The sequence below is a fragment of the Dermacentor andersoni genome, chromosome 11 (assembly GCF_023375885.2).
Source record: "Dermacentor andersoni chromosome 11, qqDerAnde1_hic_scaffold, whole genome shotgun sequence".
Lineage (NCBI taxonomy): Eukaryota > Metazoa > Arthropoda > Arachnida > Ixodida > Ixodidae > Dermacentor > Dermacentor andersoni.
The window spans coordinates 96,613,826-96,632,133 of record NC_092824.1 but is presented as its reverse complement, the minus strand read 5'-3'; the positions used below and the strand labels follow the sequence as shown (position 1 = coordinate 96,632,133).

At 45.0% G+C, this 18,308-nt stretch overlaps 1 protein-coding gene across 1 annotated transcript; it reads left to right on the top strand.

Annotated features, from left to right (window-relative positions):
- Positions 1-2,985: 2,985 nt before the first annotated feature.
- LOC140214127 (uncharacterized) lies at positions 2,986-18,280 on the top strand. Its single transcript, XM_072285465.1, has 4 exons — positions 2,986-4,622; positions 5,097-5,171; positions 15,415-15,461; positions 16,946-18,280. Exons 1-4 carry the CDS (start codon positions 4,517-4,519, stop codon positions 17,072-17,074), a joined length of 357 nt encoding a protein of 118 aa, XP_072141566.1. The 5' UTR covers positions 2,986-4,516; the 3' UTR covers positions 17,075-18,280.
- The last annotated feature ends 28 nt before the right edge of the window (positions 18,281-18,308 follow it).

The window sequence follows — 18,308 nt, the reverse complement described above, 5'->3', positions numbered from 1 at the left end:
ACTAAGGTAATCGCAAATAGAATCAGTAACCCCTTAGACTTCTGTCAATCAAAGGACCATTCAGGATTCCGTAAAGGCTACTCAACAATAGAACGTATTCACACTGTCAATCAGGTGATAGAGAAATGTGCGGTGATAGAGAAATGTGTGTGATAGAGAAACTCGCCAGCCTTCGTTTGTTGCGTCGAACGTGAAGTAGAGTGGGCTGGTAGGTGGGCCAATCCTGACATCAGTGCACGTTATGAACAAGCTTTCGGGGAAACTCAGATTTCCGTATACAAATACATGTGAAACGCCGAAATACTTTTATAGGCAACCGCTGGACCGAGTTACAGGAAATTTGTGCCATTTAAGAGATGAATGTTAAATTCTAGTGACTTTAGAATGCAAAAGTTAGAGCTAGCACTGTGATGTTTCTTTGTAAAGGTAGCGCGAAAGTGAATGCTGCTTAATTGAGACATAGGCGACAACGGATAATAAAGTCCAGGGTAATTACCAACACTAACGTGGGATTCGCGCTAGCGGTCACATCCAGTGCGTCACTGGCTAACTAACGAGTAGAAACGCCGCTTTTGGACTTCTCCTTCAACGTGTAGGGTTCTATGTTGGCGGAGCATGTGTCGGGGTGAAAAACGGAGGGGGGAAGGAGGTGAAGCTTTGTAGTGTGACGTAGAGAGAGGGCATGTGACAACTAGAAAGATTAGCGGGCACGAGAACGTGACGCCAGAATATGGAAAGTCTGGACAACCGTTGCCACTCACAAAGCCTGAAAGTTGCCGTTCCGGACGCGATCAGACAAACGCCAAGAGTCAACCCGATTACACGGGACGGGCATCCGGAACAGAACCAGTGGAAGAAGAGTGGCCAGTGCCAGAGCTCTGCTATACACTCGCGGAGAAGAAACGGGGACACGGTTCGTTGACACCGCGGAATACGCAGAACGCTCGCGATTGCCGGTTGCGGTCGTCTATTCGACAGGCAAAACGCACATATCGGCAAATGTAGCGTGCGAGCGCGCAGAAGAAGTTGAGGAAGCGGCGGTGGCACCCGCCGTCGCGGATCCGACTTGCACGACGGCTCTCTGCGACTCACGGCAAGCGGTCAGAAACTTCGCCGAAAGATAGATCTCAAGGAGAGCGGCCCGAACCCTGAGCAATCGACGACTCCAGCGGGAGGTAGAATTTCAAACCAGAATCCAGTGGTTCCCGGCAAACACGGGAGAAGTATCGGAGACACATCGAAACCGAAACGAGACGGCACATGCCAAGGCGCGCAAGCTCGCGAACCGCGCCGGCGACCGTCTTCCATGCGACGGCACCAAAGACTGCTTGACCAGCTACAACGAAATTACCGAGGCCCTCTGCCTGGCCCGCCGAACCTTCCCTCCGCCCAGCGACAAGCTGGACAGGGCGCAGGCAGCGGCCCTCCCGCAGACAACTGCAGACGCTCACGTACCCTAACCCGGCACAATACCACAGGCTCTACCCGGTACGTAACCGAGAAATATATGCAAGGTCTTCCACACCGATGTAGCCACTTTAACTCACATGCTCTGGGTCTGTAACAAAAACCCGCACGGTGCTAACTCCGGATCGCCTCGGTGGGCCACTGCCTTGCGCAGCCCCAGTCTCGGCGACCAACTATGGGGCGTCCAGCAGGACCGCGAGGCGGCGGCGAGTCAACACCTCGACGTCCCCGCGTGGGAGACCTAAGGCCCCGTCGGCGAACGTTCTGCAGGACTATTAATAAAGTTGTTCCCAACCAAAAACTACAGGAAGCGAATGAAATCGCTCAAAGTGAATTGCCGCATACGGTTTGAAACTAAGAAACTCGTTTTAAACTCCTCAAAAATAACAAGTATGTAATATTTGCTTCTAACTGAAAAGCTGCTACTAATAAGTGGAACTTTTACCACGGAAGCACACAAATCCAACAAGCTATTAGCCATCAATGTCTAGGAATAAGTCTTGACTCGTCACTATACACTGGGCACCACATATTGAACAACTAAAAAAAAATTGATTTTGGTTATTATGCCTTAATAAAGGCGCGCATATGTTTCCATTGTTAAACATTGTCTCATTTATTTCAGCATTTTTCATTGCTATTTGACATATTGCGTATAATCTTGGGGTTTCACTTATGCCTCGTACAATGATCTTTAATCGAAATTCAGGAACACGCGATGAGAGAATTGCATCGGCTGCTAGGGACACGCCTTCTGCACAGCTTTTTGCACAGTTAAATATAACGCCACTTATCCTAGCTCGGGGCTGTGACAGCTATAATAATCCACAGAATACTTAGTGAAATATTTAGCGCGCACAATCGACTGTGTCCTTGTCGACTGTGATATTTGACTATGAATTCGTACCAACTCGCCCAGCTATCAGTTCCACAGAATACTAACCTCGAACAAGCCAGGTTTTCCATCAATGTTTCTCACGCCTGCAAGAGACGATAGATAAGCTGAGCACAGTAATTGCAACTTGTCGAAAACTCGCAATGTATACGGTCAACGCTCGCTATCATTTGTCGGGTCCAAGAATCGAATGAAGTGCCCGGCTTCAATAGAAAACTTCCAAATGCTGTTGCATCATTAAAAAACCTCTTTGAATCATGTATATGAGATGGCCTAATTTTTTCTTTTTGCTTTGTATTGCAATTTACGCTGGCTTTTGTGGAATGGATCCAAAACTAGCCACATAGGCTAAGGATCCAGATGACAGTGTCAATCATATTGCATCACACTATGCCGGAATAAAGATTTCTTTGTTTCTTCACACTCGCAGAAAAAAAAACGCTAATTAATATTTATGTCTTTTATACTATTATGGAAGAAAACGGTAATGTGAAGTGTAATAATTTTTTAGCTGTTTTGCGTAGACGCAATAAAACATTCTGAGCTTGGTTCTGATTGTCGTCGGCATTTAGCCGAGCTTTAGCGGATTGTGGGCGCTCGTATCGCAGGTTATAGAGCTCTTCAGGGTCGCGACTAGCGGTTTTTTAGTTTCCAGTTGGCAACACTGATGGGAATAGCGGAGTGAAAGGACAGCGAGAGAGGTTAGGGTAATATAGTAAAAGAAGGGGACTATTTACGTATTTACAGCACAGCGACTAGGCAAACGCTTGTCCACAGTTCGCCTCTGGAGTGGCTTCCTCGAGAGAGTTCGACACCCGGTCTCGCACGCCGGTGGTGTTAGTTCACTTACAACGTCCCGGTGGCGCCGATGAGCTTCACAGCTCAGCGCATCGCAGTGACGCTTATCACGCGTGCGCTGTCACGTGTACAACACATTTGCCTGTTTTTTTTTTCTTTTTTTTGCAAGAGGAAGCGCCAGAGGTAATGGATTGTACAGGTGTATTCCTGCATGTTGAATGAAGGATGCAGTCATATGCGAAAAAAAATAAAATCGAGATTGGTTTCTGAAGTTTGAAGTGTGGGATCTTGGAATGCATCTATATTCAGAAACATTTCCAGTGCAATAAGAAAGGACGTTTGAAGACTCTACTGTGCCTATCTAAATTATCTAGGGGATTTTGCGAACTTCAATGAATGCGCTTTAGTTTTCGCTTCAGCAGCTAGATAAAAAACGACGAAACAGTTCTGAGTTCTTAAATTGCGCATCGTTCTATTTGGCGGGGTAAGAATAATCTGTGTGGATCCATAGCCCAAGCGCTAGTTCAATGAAGACATTGAGCGCACATTTGGAAGGCTGTCAGCACAAGATTACTGCAAATACATAAAATGACAGCTAAATGCGAGGAGATATAAAAACATGTTTCACAGTATCAATAGCAAGGAATAAAAGAAAGATAGAATACATGCATTACATATGTTGAGGTGAGGCTCTTCAACTGATAAATATAATTGAATTGCAAAATATAACGCCCGGGTATAAGCAGGGTCAAAACGAATTGCACATGAACTGCCAAAATGCACATGAACTGCCAAACGATGACCCATAAATTATCAACAATGCACAGAGGGTGCAAGCCAAATACCCATCGGCGTCCTCCTCTCCTTCTTACTTTTTCACCTCGCCGTGGCGCATCACATCTGACCCACGAGGCTGTTTGCCACGCGCTCGCGTGTACTGCGAACTACAGATAAAGCCGTCGTCTTTCGTTCTGCTAGTGAAGCACATGGTCAGGCAGAAGCTAAAGAATCGCCGGCGGCAAGAGTTTGTTTCCCTCTCTCTTTCTTTCTATCGAAATTTCTTCGTCGAGCCGGCAAGTTGGCCGATTTGGTAGGTTAACATCGGTCAAAACAGCGTCTTTGTCATGGTTTGCTTCGCGCCATTTTTTTTTCGGCGAGTTCTCTGCACTTCGACGTTGCCTTCGTCTCGACAGCAAGCGATGTAGCCTGCACTGATATCGCGGCTTGCTTGGATCTTGGCGGCCATTCTGCCTTATGTGGGCGCATGTGGCTGCGTAACAATAGCACTCACATGCTTTCGTGAATAGCGTAAGCTTCTGGCGTCAAGCCGCAACTTTTCGAAAGGACCGCAGCGTGATGGGAATGCTGGCTGCTCATTTTCGTAGGACTTTCCGATGGCTCGTGGTTCGAACGAAGCAGGGACGGACAGCCGGGCCAACCTACGGTTACCCCAGCAGAAGAGGTGAGGCCAATCCTTGCAACTGTTTCGAAATAATAACGCGCAATCAACATTTCGCGTTCAGCTGTGCTAAGTGCCTTGCAATTTGCTGTAAAACTCTTTCCTGCTCGCGATGTAGGCTTACCAACCATTAGATGAAATCCGTACAGTTGCCAGTTCAGTGCAGCACGGCACTGAAATTGACGTCGACGGGTTGAAAAAAATAAATTCGTTCCTATCACGCTGTACAACTTAGGCCATTTCCTCGTGCTTCAACGTTGCCTTTGCCGCTGTACATGTACTAGGCTAGGTAGCCAGCACTGATTTACGCGGCTTGCTTTCGCGTTCGCTGCCATATTACCGTTCATTGGTTCACGTGACTGAGCGCAAGAGGATTCATCTGTTTTCGTGAATAATTTTAGCTTGTGCCGTGCGGCCGCTGCCTCTTCGAAGGCGCCACAATTTGACTGAAAGAATGCTGGCTGCTCGTGCATGCAGGACATACACGGCGCTGCTGGTTCGATCAACTGGTGGACGAAGAGCCCGGCCGTGTTCTGCTTCCCAAGAGACAAGGTGAACACAATCCTTTCTATTGCTTCGAAGTCAAGTAATTGCGCCTAATGAACTTGTTAAGTACCAGCTATGCGATATGTGCCTTAGGCTGATTTTTGCTTAAATCGCGTTTTTTCGTGCTGGCGAAATAGTCATATCAACCGTTTGACAAATGCAGCACGTCGACGGATTTGGTGTCGGCGCGTAGAAAACATAGCCTGTTTGCTACATATTCGGAAACGCTATTCATCACTTGCTAAAAGCCCATTTAATCACTATTGCCGGCATCTGCCGGCAATAGTGATTCAAGACTATTGCCGGCAGCAGTAGTCTTGAAGGAAAGCGCGGTTCAGCAGCTTTGCGTAGACAGTCACAGGCGACCATGTACAGTCGCGATCTTTCTGAGCATGAGCACGGAAGTGCGTGGCTTTTCGTACTGCCAGCTCAGTTTAGCGCCGAGAAGCAGTGCGCATGCGCCGTAAGTATTTGCGCCCCGCAAGCACGTGCCTGTCTTCTACTGCACACGTGCCGCAATAAGTGAGCCGTACGCCCAAAGAGCGGTAGCAGTGCTGAACTTGCAATTACGTTCCACATGATGTAGGAACAAACTTGAAACTTATGTTTTGCCAACGTTGCCAAGATAATACTTTGTCCTGAAGCAAGGTATAAAGCATGCACAAATGTGGATATGATATTGTACAGAAGGAAGTCCCATAGTGAAAACACTGTAGGGGCAACTTGCGTATTATACTCGAGGGCATGTTGTAACCTCCCGTCTTTGAGGATATATATATATATATATATATATATATATATATATATACCACACACACACACACACACACAGTGAAGTAAACGAGCGTATGAAGTGATTTATTCACGTTTCGGCCGGGCACCGGCCTTCATCTAAATACAATCCATGGCGTAGGTACAGTTTATGTACATGCGCATATCAACCAGATGAAGATATGTTTATATAAAAACCGTAAAAAAAATGCGCGAACAGAATGCGTGTCAATCGTTCTGACGAACAGTTGATACATCTCTAAACAGATGGCGTTTCCAAGCACATCATTTCAAGATACGCACAAAATATGAAATTTGAAAGAATTATCATGATAATTCCAGAGCAGAACAATATCGCTAATATCTCGGACATTTTACTAACAGCTGATGAGTGCTGTGTTCTGCGTCGTGGTCTCAATTTCTTTCCAGCTACAGGCGTACACAGTGAATTTCAACTGCTGAAAGATTTGGATAATTTCGCCCGTAACCTGCGCCTACACGAATACTTGCATGATCGGCCCAATTCGAGCTATTCGAAAAACGCGTTGCCTTCTGGCAAGCACTGGGACCATCGTTGACTACGCAATAGATGTTTGGATATGTATATCAAAGCAGTACAGCGAGGCCGCCGTAAATTGTCCGCCAAGGAAGTGAAAGCACTAGATACCCTATCCCCTCGCAACAGCATCGTCATTAAGCCTGCCGACAAAGGTGGTGCCGCTGTCATAAAGAACAAGTCCGATTATGCCGCAGAGGCACACAGACAACTAGCAGATGCCTCATTTTATTTATAAACGCCTTAATCATGACCCCACTGAACAATACAAATCTCTGATCAAAAGCACGGTGCATGATCTCGTTAATAAGAAAAAGGTACCTGACAACGCAATCCATTCTGTCATTCCACTAAGTCCTGTTGCCGGTCACTTTTATCTTTTCCCTAAAATACTTAAGATAACCAACCCTGGTCGTCCCATCCTTTCCGGTATAGGTGCAGTCAGATAACTTTTTTTTTTTTTAGCTGCGTAGATTCCCTCATTAGTAATACCCCAGCTACAGTTTTGTCTTTCGTAAGCGATACTATCGACTTTGTCAGATATTACCGATTTCAATATTCCTCAAGGCTCTCTTTCAGTTGCACTTGGTTTAGCATCCTTGTACACCAACAATTCCGCATGCAGATGGCATCAGGGCAATCATCAATTCTTACGAAGCAGCATTACCCGAGCAACTAATCGACAGCAATACGTTGGCCACTTTCAGACACTTATTTTAGAACTAAACAACTTCTAATTTCAAGGTGAACACTATATCCAAGTTAGTGCAACATCAATGGGTACGCGGATCGGCCCCAACTTCGTCAATATATATATATATATATATATATATATATATATATATATATATATATATATATATATATATATATATATATATATGGGTGAGCTAGAAAATAAATTTTTGCTAACACGGGCGCTAAGACCTTTGTATTAGGAGCGTTACATCGACGATGTTTTTGTGATTTGGTCACATGGTGAACAGGAGCTGCTTTCCATTTCTGACTTTAACAATGCCCATCCATCCATATCGTTTTCTCACCTGTATTCTGCGTCTACTATGAACTTCCTTGATGTCAGCGTTTCAGTGCTAAATTATAAACTATCAACTGCCCTGTACAAAAAACCGACGGACCAATATCAATATTTGCACTTCGATAGTAACCACATTGAACATTGCACGACTAGCATTCCGTATAGTCAGGCCTTACGTTTCAAAATAATCTGCTCTGAACAATCCGGGTTTCAAAAAAATTGCGCAGCCCCAAAGAACTCTTTAGTCAAACAAAATTATCCGCCACAACTAATTCACGACGCAATAAAACGCGCAGACGAGCATGACCGTAGGACGCTTCTGTCCACTGCGAAGAAAAGGACTACCTAACCCTACACAAATCTTGTCCTAACTCATTCGGCGTCAGTCCCGCGTGTTTAAGGTGTACTAAAGAAACACCAAATATTCTAATGCAAAGTGAACGCCCTAAAGGCATCTTCGCTGAACCACCTAAAGTAGTGTACCATAGAGCTAGAAATATTTGAGATATATTATCTAAGTATGACTGCCCTGACGCCATCGGAAGCCATCCTTGCCGAAAACCGCGATTCAAAGTATGCCCCTACATCTCTATGTACATCGCAACAGGTCACTAGTACGTCTTCAAACTTTCATTTAAAGATCAAAGGCGATTTCAACTACGATACTAAATACGTAATACACATGCTTGAATGTACACTGTGCAAGAAATGGTATATTGGACAAACAGAACGGCCTTTCAGATTGCGCCTTAACAATCGCAAATCTCACGCTAATACGTTGCCCAACCTACCTATGTCAAAGCACGTACATCTCCCTGACCTCTCATTTGATAAGATTAGTCACCTTGCTTGAATCGGGATTTCGTTCAAATTATGATAGCCCGTGAATCCTTTCTTATCTATAAGTTTGATACTGTCGCGCCTGGTTTGAATGAAAGTGTTGGAAAATTGAGTTGCCTGGCCACATAGCCCGTCACATCTTCCCTCGTTTCCCTGCTTTTTTTACCAGTACGGCACCATATTGCCCTTTCACTAGCACGTCACTATTTTCCGCTTTTGTTTTCATTTGTTGTTCTTGATTGGTGACATAGCACCTATTCGGCTACGTTTTTTGCTGTCACTTGATAATTATTTCGAATTCCATATTTTGTGCGTATCTTGAGATGCCTTTGCAAATGCTATATGTTTAGACATGTACCAACTGTTCGTCAGAACGATTGACGCGCATTCTCTTCGCGCATTCTCTTCGCGCATTTTCCTCGCTTTTTATGTACACATATCTTCATCTGCTTGATATGCGCATGTATATAAACTGTTCCTGCCATGCATTGTAGTCTGATGAAGGCGGGACCCTGGCCGAAACCTCAATCAATCCCTTCATACGTGTTCTACTTCACTGAACAGATTTACCCCGATCCAGAAACGTTTTTTTCTGGTATATGTATATAGTACGTTCATATTTCCACATTGATCAGAGCGGCTGTCGATCTCAGCACGGCCTGTGTTCCCGAAGAAGAAAGGTGGGACATTTTCGCACTTTCGCCCAAGAGATATCCTCAGTGCCCCATCGGCTATGTACTGTCAACAGGGTTATCCAAGCATTCACCAAGGAAAGGTGCATTTCGGACGCCCCACATAGGCGTCGACCAAGTACAACGACGGACTAAGAGGACGCACTTATGGTAGCTGCAGTCGTGGATATAACCCGTTTGAGTCCGCGACGGAAGAGCGTGGGAGCTGTTGGATGTCGACTCTTCCGTTGTTACCATACGACGACGTCTAGGTTGTGGTGGACAGCGAAGTTCCGTGGCTGCGGAAAAGCCCATCATCGCACTCTTCGAACAAAGTGTCACGATTGCAATTGGCCGAAGCGCGTGCCTCGTGGACTTCCGATGACTGGCGTCGAGTGATCTTGGAGGAGTCGACTTTTTGAACGCGTCAAACCAACGCGTGCGAATGCGGCTACCAAGAAGGACACGGTAAGAACTTTTTTCCGACCGGTCTTGACTTTGTGAGAAGGACTAAATTTAATGCCATTTCCATGCAGTGACGAGCCAACCAATGTGCAGGGAGTCGCCGCGAGCCGACGCACCTGCGTGAACGTGTTGGGCCCGGCGTTCAGGGCATGGTCTCGGGTCTCCACACCACATCGAGGGGGCTCTTACTTCGCAGTGCTACTGTAGCGAAATCTTGGGACAACACCCTCCCCACTTACGCTCGCATCGCTTTCCCCGATGCTGAATCTGTGCTCCAGCATGACCCTGCGCCGGTGCGCACTGCGAAGTTTGTGAAACAGCAGCTAGAAACCCGTAGAGTCCTGGCCGGCCAAGGGAGCTGACAAGAACGTCTGCGAAAATATACGGGGGCGCATAAGAGCAGCCATGGTGCGACACCAGATTTATTCGGCGACTGCGGACAAGCTGTGGGTAGCTGTTTGCCAAGAGTGGGGAGCATCTTGGAGCAAGTAACTTTGTGGCTGACCTATGTCTTCAATACCTTCTAGAATGAGAGCAGGTGCTGCGGCGAAAGGGGATGTGCCAATATATTAACGAAGTATCAAGCAGCGACTTCAGCTACAGCTCCCACTTCAAGATTTTTCAACATTTCTTGAAAAGTGCGCCAAATAAAAGTTTGGATGTTTGTGTTTCATTGCTTGTTTTCTGCATTGAGAATAAAAAGAAAATTGCGTAACGATTTCCTGGTGATTAAGATAAGGCTAAGGATTAGGAATATACTGTCTTAACTGGAAGCATCCGAATTTCGGTTGCTCATAATGCGGTCACAACTGACAAAAAAAAAAAAAAAAAAGACAGCTAGCAGACAAGCGAACGCTCTAATGAAGATGCGCTTGAAGGGAAGCTACTCCGCGCATACGCACGGATGGCTAGAGACGACGGATAACTGCGCTCGTAGTACAGAAACCCATGCGCTCCCGTGTTCGCGTTCAAAAATATGGCGGTTCTGCAGGTGGGCCTGCTATTGTTAGAGGGAACACTCGAGCGCGTGGCACATGTTACGCGCAGCGCCCTCTACAGGAAGCGGCGAAAACCATGCGCGAAATATAAGAAATTCTATGAGATTGAAGTTGTGGCCTTTTTGGTGGATTAGCATAAACATTGTGTTTAATTAGACGCTCCACGGTATGAAAGTGAACACATTTGCACGAATCGTCGCTGGATGCGTATTATTTGATTGCACGCTTCATTTCTGCTTCACCTAAGCTTCGCGTCGCATAAAGTCCAAGATATGCTTAGGAGTTGCACCACTTTTTTTCCATGTGGCAGGCATTAGACATATTAAAGCGCTATTTTGGGCCAACTGAAACATTGCCGGTTGTAGAACAATGAACAATGGACGGAATACCTTCCATTGACATTTTGTACTTCATTACTTTTCGTAAGTCGTGTTTGTTCTCAAGTTTATGTACAGGCTGCGTCATAACGAAACCATCAGCTGATAAGTAATTCAAGCATTCAGTCTGTTCTTCGCTTTGCTGCTCCAGACGCCACGTTATCCTGCTCAATGCTTGACTCTTTGTACTTAGTATGTACTTGTGCTTACCTTCTCATGAACATAAAACATAACGAAAAAGTGTGCTATTTGGGCTCGTTGTTACTATAGTGCAAATAATGCGGACAGGGCATAAATGGACTAATACAAGCGAAGCACGCGAGCATGGCGCACTTTTCTAACTAAAAATTAAAAATAGGAGTAATATTATGTTTAAGGTCATCCATTGCGAAATTCCAAACTCTTTATCCTATAGCGCAACCAATGCCACGCTCTCACGATAAAAACCAACCGGCATATCTTTAATGTAATGCCGCATTGGGGTTTTCAATGGAAAATAATCTCCTTTCTTGAGTATTCGTCGCTTAATTTTTTTCTTGTACAATCTGACAGTGTTTGTTCGTCTGGTTACTAATTGCACCTCATTGCATATATTAGTGAAGGTGACTGTAAAAATGTTTAGCAATGGAAAAGAAAGCTGACACTAAGGGAAAAATAATTAAGGCAGTCATCATCATCACCAGCAACCTATTTATGTCCTCTCCCAGCAATTTCCGATAACCCTTGTCGTGCACCAGCTGATTATACCTTATGCTTCCAGCTTCCTAATTTCACCACACCACCTAATTCCCTGCCGTCCTCGACTGCACTTCCCCTCCGTTGAAATCCATTGTGTTACTCTGGTAAATCACCTGGTATCTGCCCTACGCAATACATGGCCGGCCGAGCTCCATGTTTTGCTCGTAATGTCAACTAAAATATCGACTACCCCTGTTAGCTCTCTAGTCCACATCGCTCTTTTCATGTCTCTGTATTATGTGCCTAACATTGCTCGTATCAAGATTTCGTTATAAAGCATCTACGCCTTGTATTGCTACTGTACACATTTCAAGGATAACAGTAAACTGCCCATCATGATTTAGTAATGTGTACCGTATCTGATCCAACCGATTTTATTTTCCGGTAAGTTTCCTAGCCTTGATGAAGATCATCTTTGACTAATTTTCCTTGATATATATTATTCTACAAGCTGATCACCAATCGCGAATTTCGTTTTCTTGATAAGGAATTCAACATAACCCTGGTCTTTTACTACAAATTAATCTCTCTTCTTTCAACCTTCTCATTTCCCCCAGCGTAGGGTAGCCAACCAGACTCTTGACTGGTTAACATCCCTGCCTTCCCTCTCTCTCTCTCCCTCTCTCTCTCTCTCTCTCTCCATTCCGTTGGCTCAGTCATACCATAGCACTGATACCTTGCCTTTAACACCAATTCCCACAACAAAGAGAAAATACTTTATACCCGTGAGAATGTCGGCATCAAAAAGCTGCAATCTTATAAGCAAGAACTGATTCTTGTAGCAAGACTCATGACACGCACCACGGTCCTTTGATAGCATGAACAGAAGATGAAATCTGACATTCGTCACAAAGTTTGCAGCCATTACGTAGGGAAAATTACACGAGGTGTTAAGCAAATGCTGAATGAGCGCAACTCCATTGTCAGGAGAATATGCAAGTGGCGTTCAACTTGAAGGCATACGGTTATCACCGAAAATTCAAGGAAACCAAAATCTGATATCCATAAGAGTCAACTGCGGCGAGAGAGATAACGGAGGCAAAAACCTATGGCGGTTTCATGTGTGTCAGCATCACACGACATTGGTTTTTGACTCATTTGAGGAATTATGGTATCATGGAGTGGATGGCCTGAGCCATTCTGCACAACGTAAAATTTTGTGCTTCATTTCTGCTTTTTTTTGTTCTTAGCTGTGATCACACATTATTGACCTTCAGGCCTTTTCCAGAATGATTCGTTTGTTGGGATCAGGTATATCTGTTGGGAGCTGGTATGTCTGCTTCGCTTGCATGCGCCTTCTTTCCTCTTTTACTGTCCATCGTTTATGGTCAATCAGCCCAATAATATCTTGCTAGAAAACAGCAAGGCCCGTAAATTTGCGTTTCAGCTAGCGTTGATGTATATCGGACTATGTAGGTGAACTGGAAAATTAAGAACATGCAGGCCACTTGGAAAGAACTGCAAATATATTGGAAAGTAATCAACCCTAAGTTCTCTACAGCTAATCTTAAAATAATGGTGACATTGTTTTGCCCACACAGGTGGCCACACAATTTATTCTGTAGTTTTGCTCAGTGTTTACTGACGAAATTTCTATCCCCCCAAGTGGACATACGGGTTCTATAAGTACCACCATGGACGACATTGTGGCTATGCAAGAAGGAATAGAACAAGCAATTCACCGTCTAGGGTCTGATGGTATCTGCCCCAAACTGCTCAAGCTAACTAAAGCAACGTTAGCCCGCGTTATTTTTCTGCATTATTTCATAGGTTTATTTACACAGGTTCCGTGCCTGATGCATGGAAAATTGCTCGTGTTATACCTGTATTTTAATCTGGAGACCGTTCTTCATACATTACAGGCCCATGTCATTAACTAAGCTGCCCTGTAAAACATTTGAACACGTAATTACTAATGCTATACTGAAGTGCTTACATTGTCACACCTATTTTTCTTATCAAACTAACACTAGTTCATGCGTGGACATTTCTGCCGGTCAGTTATTTGAACTGACGGCTAACCTTCACGATGCCGTACGCAGTTTAATTAGAATAGATGCTGTATCCATCGACCTTGCAAAAATGATAAGGTGACTCATAATCGCCTTATAATGAAAATCGGTAACCCTTACATAGGCAGGAATGTGATGAACTGCAGCGTTAATTTTCTAGGTCACCGACAGCTGCTTGTTTCTGCATGAACCTTGCTCCGCACTGAAACCTGTAAAATATAGTGGGCCTGAGGGACCGGTGCTTGGGCCTCCTCTGTTCGGTATTTACATTGACATAAGCAATAAGCTTACTTCCACTGTCAGGTAATTTTCGGACGACTGCGTTATTTACAGAAAGATCAATCCTGATGATAGTAATTTCCCGCAGTCGGACCTTGATGAACTCGTTAAGTGGTGCGAAAAATGGCAGATGGCGATAACGTGGACATTGAAAATGTGTCCGCAGTGAAATGACTAGGAGTTCGCATTTCTTCAGACTTGACATGGCACCAGCACATTGATTACAGAGGGAGCAAAACGTCGAGAACCGTCTGTCTTTTTTTTTTTTTTTTTTCAGGCGCCACTCGTACTCCGGAAACCAAGGGACTAAATTTTATCATACGTTACTTTCGTTAGACCGCAACTGGAATATGCCGCTATCATTTGGAATCAACATCAAGAATACCCTACCAACAAGCTCTAATCGTTACAGAATGAGGCTGCTAGATTTGTCACGAAAAGCTATTCTCGCCACTACAGCGGAACGACGTTAAATCATCTCGAAATTTATGCATCCTCCAAAAAAGCCTTGTTACACTACTATTTCACTTTTAACGACTATATAATAATTCCTAGGCATTCACAGAAGCCCGTATCAAACCGGTCATTGATGTCTTTCTCCGATTAGATCACCCTTTTAAAGTACAGCCAAAGTTCGTCCGTACTGAACTTGTGCATCAGTCACTACCATTGGAATCTACCATCGGAACAAACTGCCAGCTGAAATCGCTTCCGAGGACAATTACGATGCCTTTGTTAATAAACTGAAGTGCTGGATGCATACTGCACGTAATAGGGGTTTGAAGACCTTTAGTTTTATCTGATATTTCAATCTTTTATTTGTTTGTCGCAATCTTTCATTTATATATATCAATTTCGTATTTGTAATCTTGTATCTTGTATTACTTGCGGTGCTATGTATATTGTTCATTCATGGCGTTTTTTGAACCCCCTATGTAATACCCGTAAACGGGCTTTTAGGTTACGTGAATAAAAAAAAATAACTATTATGAACTGAAGCATAACTGCGAGTCGGCCTAGTCGGAACAGATTCATTATTAAACAAAACTTATAGTGCGCAACACAAACAGCGACGAAGAAAAGTAGCAACACGAGGGCAAGCACTCGTCCTTGTGTTGCTCCTTTTCTTCGTCCCTGTTTGTGTTGCTCACTATAAGTTTTGCTTAAATATGTAACTATTATCGATGCGCGGACGCCCTGTGGTTCGAGAACGACATTTAGGACGATGACTTTCGTAGGCGATCACACCAGCTCTGTGACGGTATACCGAGTATAAGGCGGAAAGCGTTTCTCGCATTGTGCTGAGATCGCTATATGATGGTTTACAGAATAGTTAAATGTTTCGTGTCATCATCCCTTTCACCGTGTTTCTCACATGTGCGTGCGGTGTCTTTTATTTTTCATTGGTGCCGAGAACGAACGACACGAGATCAACATGTTCGTGCCGTGCACTCATCTGTCGGGTAAAAACTATGCTGGCCTCTCGTGCGTCATCACCGTGTCAAGCATGGGGAGGCAGCACGGTGGCCTACTATTCGAGTGAGGCAAGCAAGGTGAGTGCATCGAAGACATGACTTACGCGTCGTAATTTTTCCACTGCATTTTGCTCTGCCAAGGTAATTGCCTCTAAAACGATTTCACGCACACTAAACTGTACGAAGTAAGGTGGGTCGTTTTATTACTGACATAAACTGCTGTAAATATTCGCTTATTAACAAATTTAACAAGCACGTTATCACGCGCACAGGCAAACACGAACGCGTCGCACTCGATGGCCGCGGACACTCGCTGTTGCACTTTCGTAGTTACCATTCCTTCTGAACTTCACTCAGTTTGCGGTATGTTTGCTTGTCTATTGGTTTGTTTGGTCATTCGTATCTAACCTATTTGACGCCAACTTGGGTCACCGGGTATTCCGTGGTCTAATGGGTAGAACATCGGGCTGCGTTGCTGAGGAAGGTTCAAAACAAATGTGCAGACAAACTTGGGTGACTGCTATATGCAGCTCCTTAGTGAACTTCTCTAACGCCATTCTTGGTCAGAGTGTATGTTCTGCCCACTAGCGAACCACTTTCACACTAAATTTTGTCGCTTGTTGTGGGCCATTACCCGCCGTGGTGGGTATTGGATTTGGCGTTTCGCTACTGAACCTCAAGGCTCGGGATAAAATCCCGGCCGCGGTGTCCGCATTTCAACTGGAGGCGAAAAGCAAGGACGCCCGTGTACTGTGCCTTGGGTTCACGTTAAAGTACCCTTCATGATCAAAATTATTTTCGGGTTCCCCGCTATGGCGTTCCTTATAACTCTCTAATGGTTTTGGCGCGTAAAAGCCCAGCATTGTTTTTTGTGTGCCATAGCGTACGTACTGCCCTTCAGTCAACATCATCGACTTAAACTTGGGTTGCTGGGTATGTGTCACTGGGTACGCGCGTAAGCTCAATCAACCCAGGTCACGCCAACTTCGGTTACTGGGTTGTTCAAGCGGCCAGGTATTGTGTTGCCTGCCCTGCGGATCTGGTGACCAGCTTTTCTCGCAGCCTGGTGTTTTAAGGACCCTCCCCTCCCCCACCTTCATGTTCTGTGGATCTGATGCCCACTATGCTAACCTGGTGGCCAACTGTTGTGATTTCATCGGCTGCCGATCAGAAGTATGTGTTAAGAAATCGTAGGTGGTGAAAAGTTTATTTATCTACCAATTTCTCTATAAAAGAGACAAGTAGCCAGAGTTGTTGGTTAATATAGGCAATATCAGCGTCTGTGCTAACTTCCTTCCTTTTGCGCAGTTCGATTTCGGCCATTTGCTCTTATTTAAAGATTTTCTTCGCTGCATTACCGGACGATGTAGCTTGAATTTATATCGCGGTTTGCTTTCACGTTTGATGTCAGTTTGCCATCGATGGTGCAGTGGTTGTGGGAAAGGGTGTTCAACTGCTTTCGTGAATCTCTTCAGCCTATAACGTCCGAACGCAACTCAAGCCGCTTTTTTTTAAAGACAGCACGAAATGGCTGGATCAATAATAGTTACTCGTTTGTGTAGGCCATCGCCGCGGCTCTTGGTTCAAACAACGCGGAGACGGACAGACGGACCAAGTTCGGCTTCCGAGCAGACGAGGTGAGCACAATGCTTGGAACTGTTTTGAACAAGTTCAATCGACTTTTGGAGTAGAGGCCAGGCGATGTGGCATCCGCTGCTTTTCGCTGTAACCGCTTTCTCTGTCGCGCTCGTGGAGTTGGCATATCTGCGGTTAGACAAATGTAGTACAGTTGCCTGTTCAGCACGTTCTTGAATTTGATGTGTACTTGAAAACTTGGCGACAGAGTAATCTAGAAATACTGCAGGCAGGTTTCTGTTTGCTAACGTTCCAGCTTGTTTTTGATCGTTTATTTAGTGGCAGCACCAATGAAGAAGAATGCTGATTCAATGCACTTGATATAATTTATTTGAAACGAAAATGTGTAATAAATGCTACACAACTAACGGCGATGCGCACAATTGTTTCATCTCATCCCATGCAGCGAGTATGTTCACGCAATGTTTAAGCAAAGCCTTCAGCTCGTACACTTGTGCTCTACACGGTTCAGAAGCTGTTCCAAAATGCAAACACGAAATCAGGCGGATGCACAGTGTGAGACGTCCGTGTAGCAATGTCACGAGGACGAAGGCGATGTGTGGTTGTTCTCGAGGGACGAATGCTTACGACAAGGGGTGTTCACAGAGAAGTGTCGCATATATTCAGGTCATATCTGGGGAATTCGTAATCGTGAGAAAGCGCGGTTGGCCATCTTTGCATAGGCGGTCACCGAGGGCTATATATCCGCTGCTGTGGCGGCTACAAGCTTATATCCCTGAGTTTCTCAAGACCGAATGTATCATTATGGGAGAACATTTGTTCGGCGTTGGTCAGCGCAGATGGTCATAATGACAAACATTGCTTTTCCCTTGGCCATGCTGCATTGTTAGTGAGACCAGTGTATGGTATAACGGTCTGTTTCTACCCGGTGCCTTTTTAGAGTGCAGCTCTTAGACGCACGTTCCTGCGGCTAGTGTCGGCATTGTCCGCCGAACCCAGCGAACGAACACAGCGAAGGACGAAAGCGAACGCGGAGTGCAGCGCAAGATGAAAGACGGCGATAGCGAAGAGAGTGCGAGGAGGTTAGCGGAGGAGGAGGGTATGGCGTAGCTTTAGGAGACATGAGAGAGCGGTGGGGATCAGAAAGCAGACGGGGATAGCCGATATTCGAGTTCAAGTTAAGAGAAAAAAAATGTAGCTGTAATGCGTAGGATGGATAAGCGGTGGACTATTAGAGTTAAAGATTGCGTGCCGGAAAGGGAAGAGCAGTCGAGAGAGAGGGAGAGAGCAAGGACATGAAAGGCAGGGAGGTCAAGCAGACGAGCTACC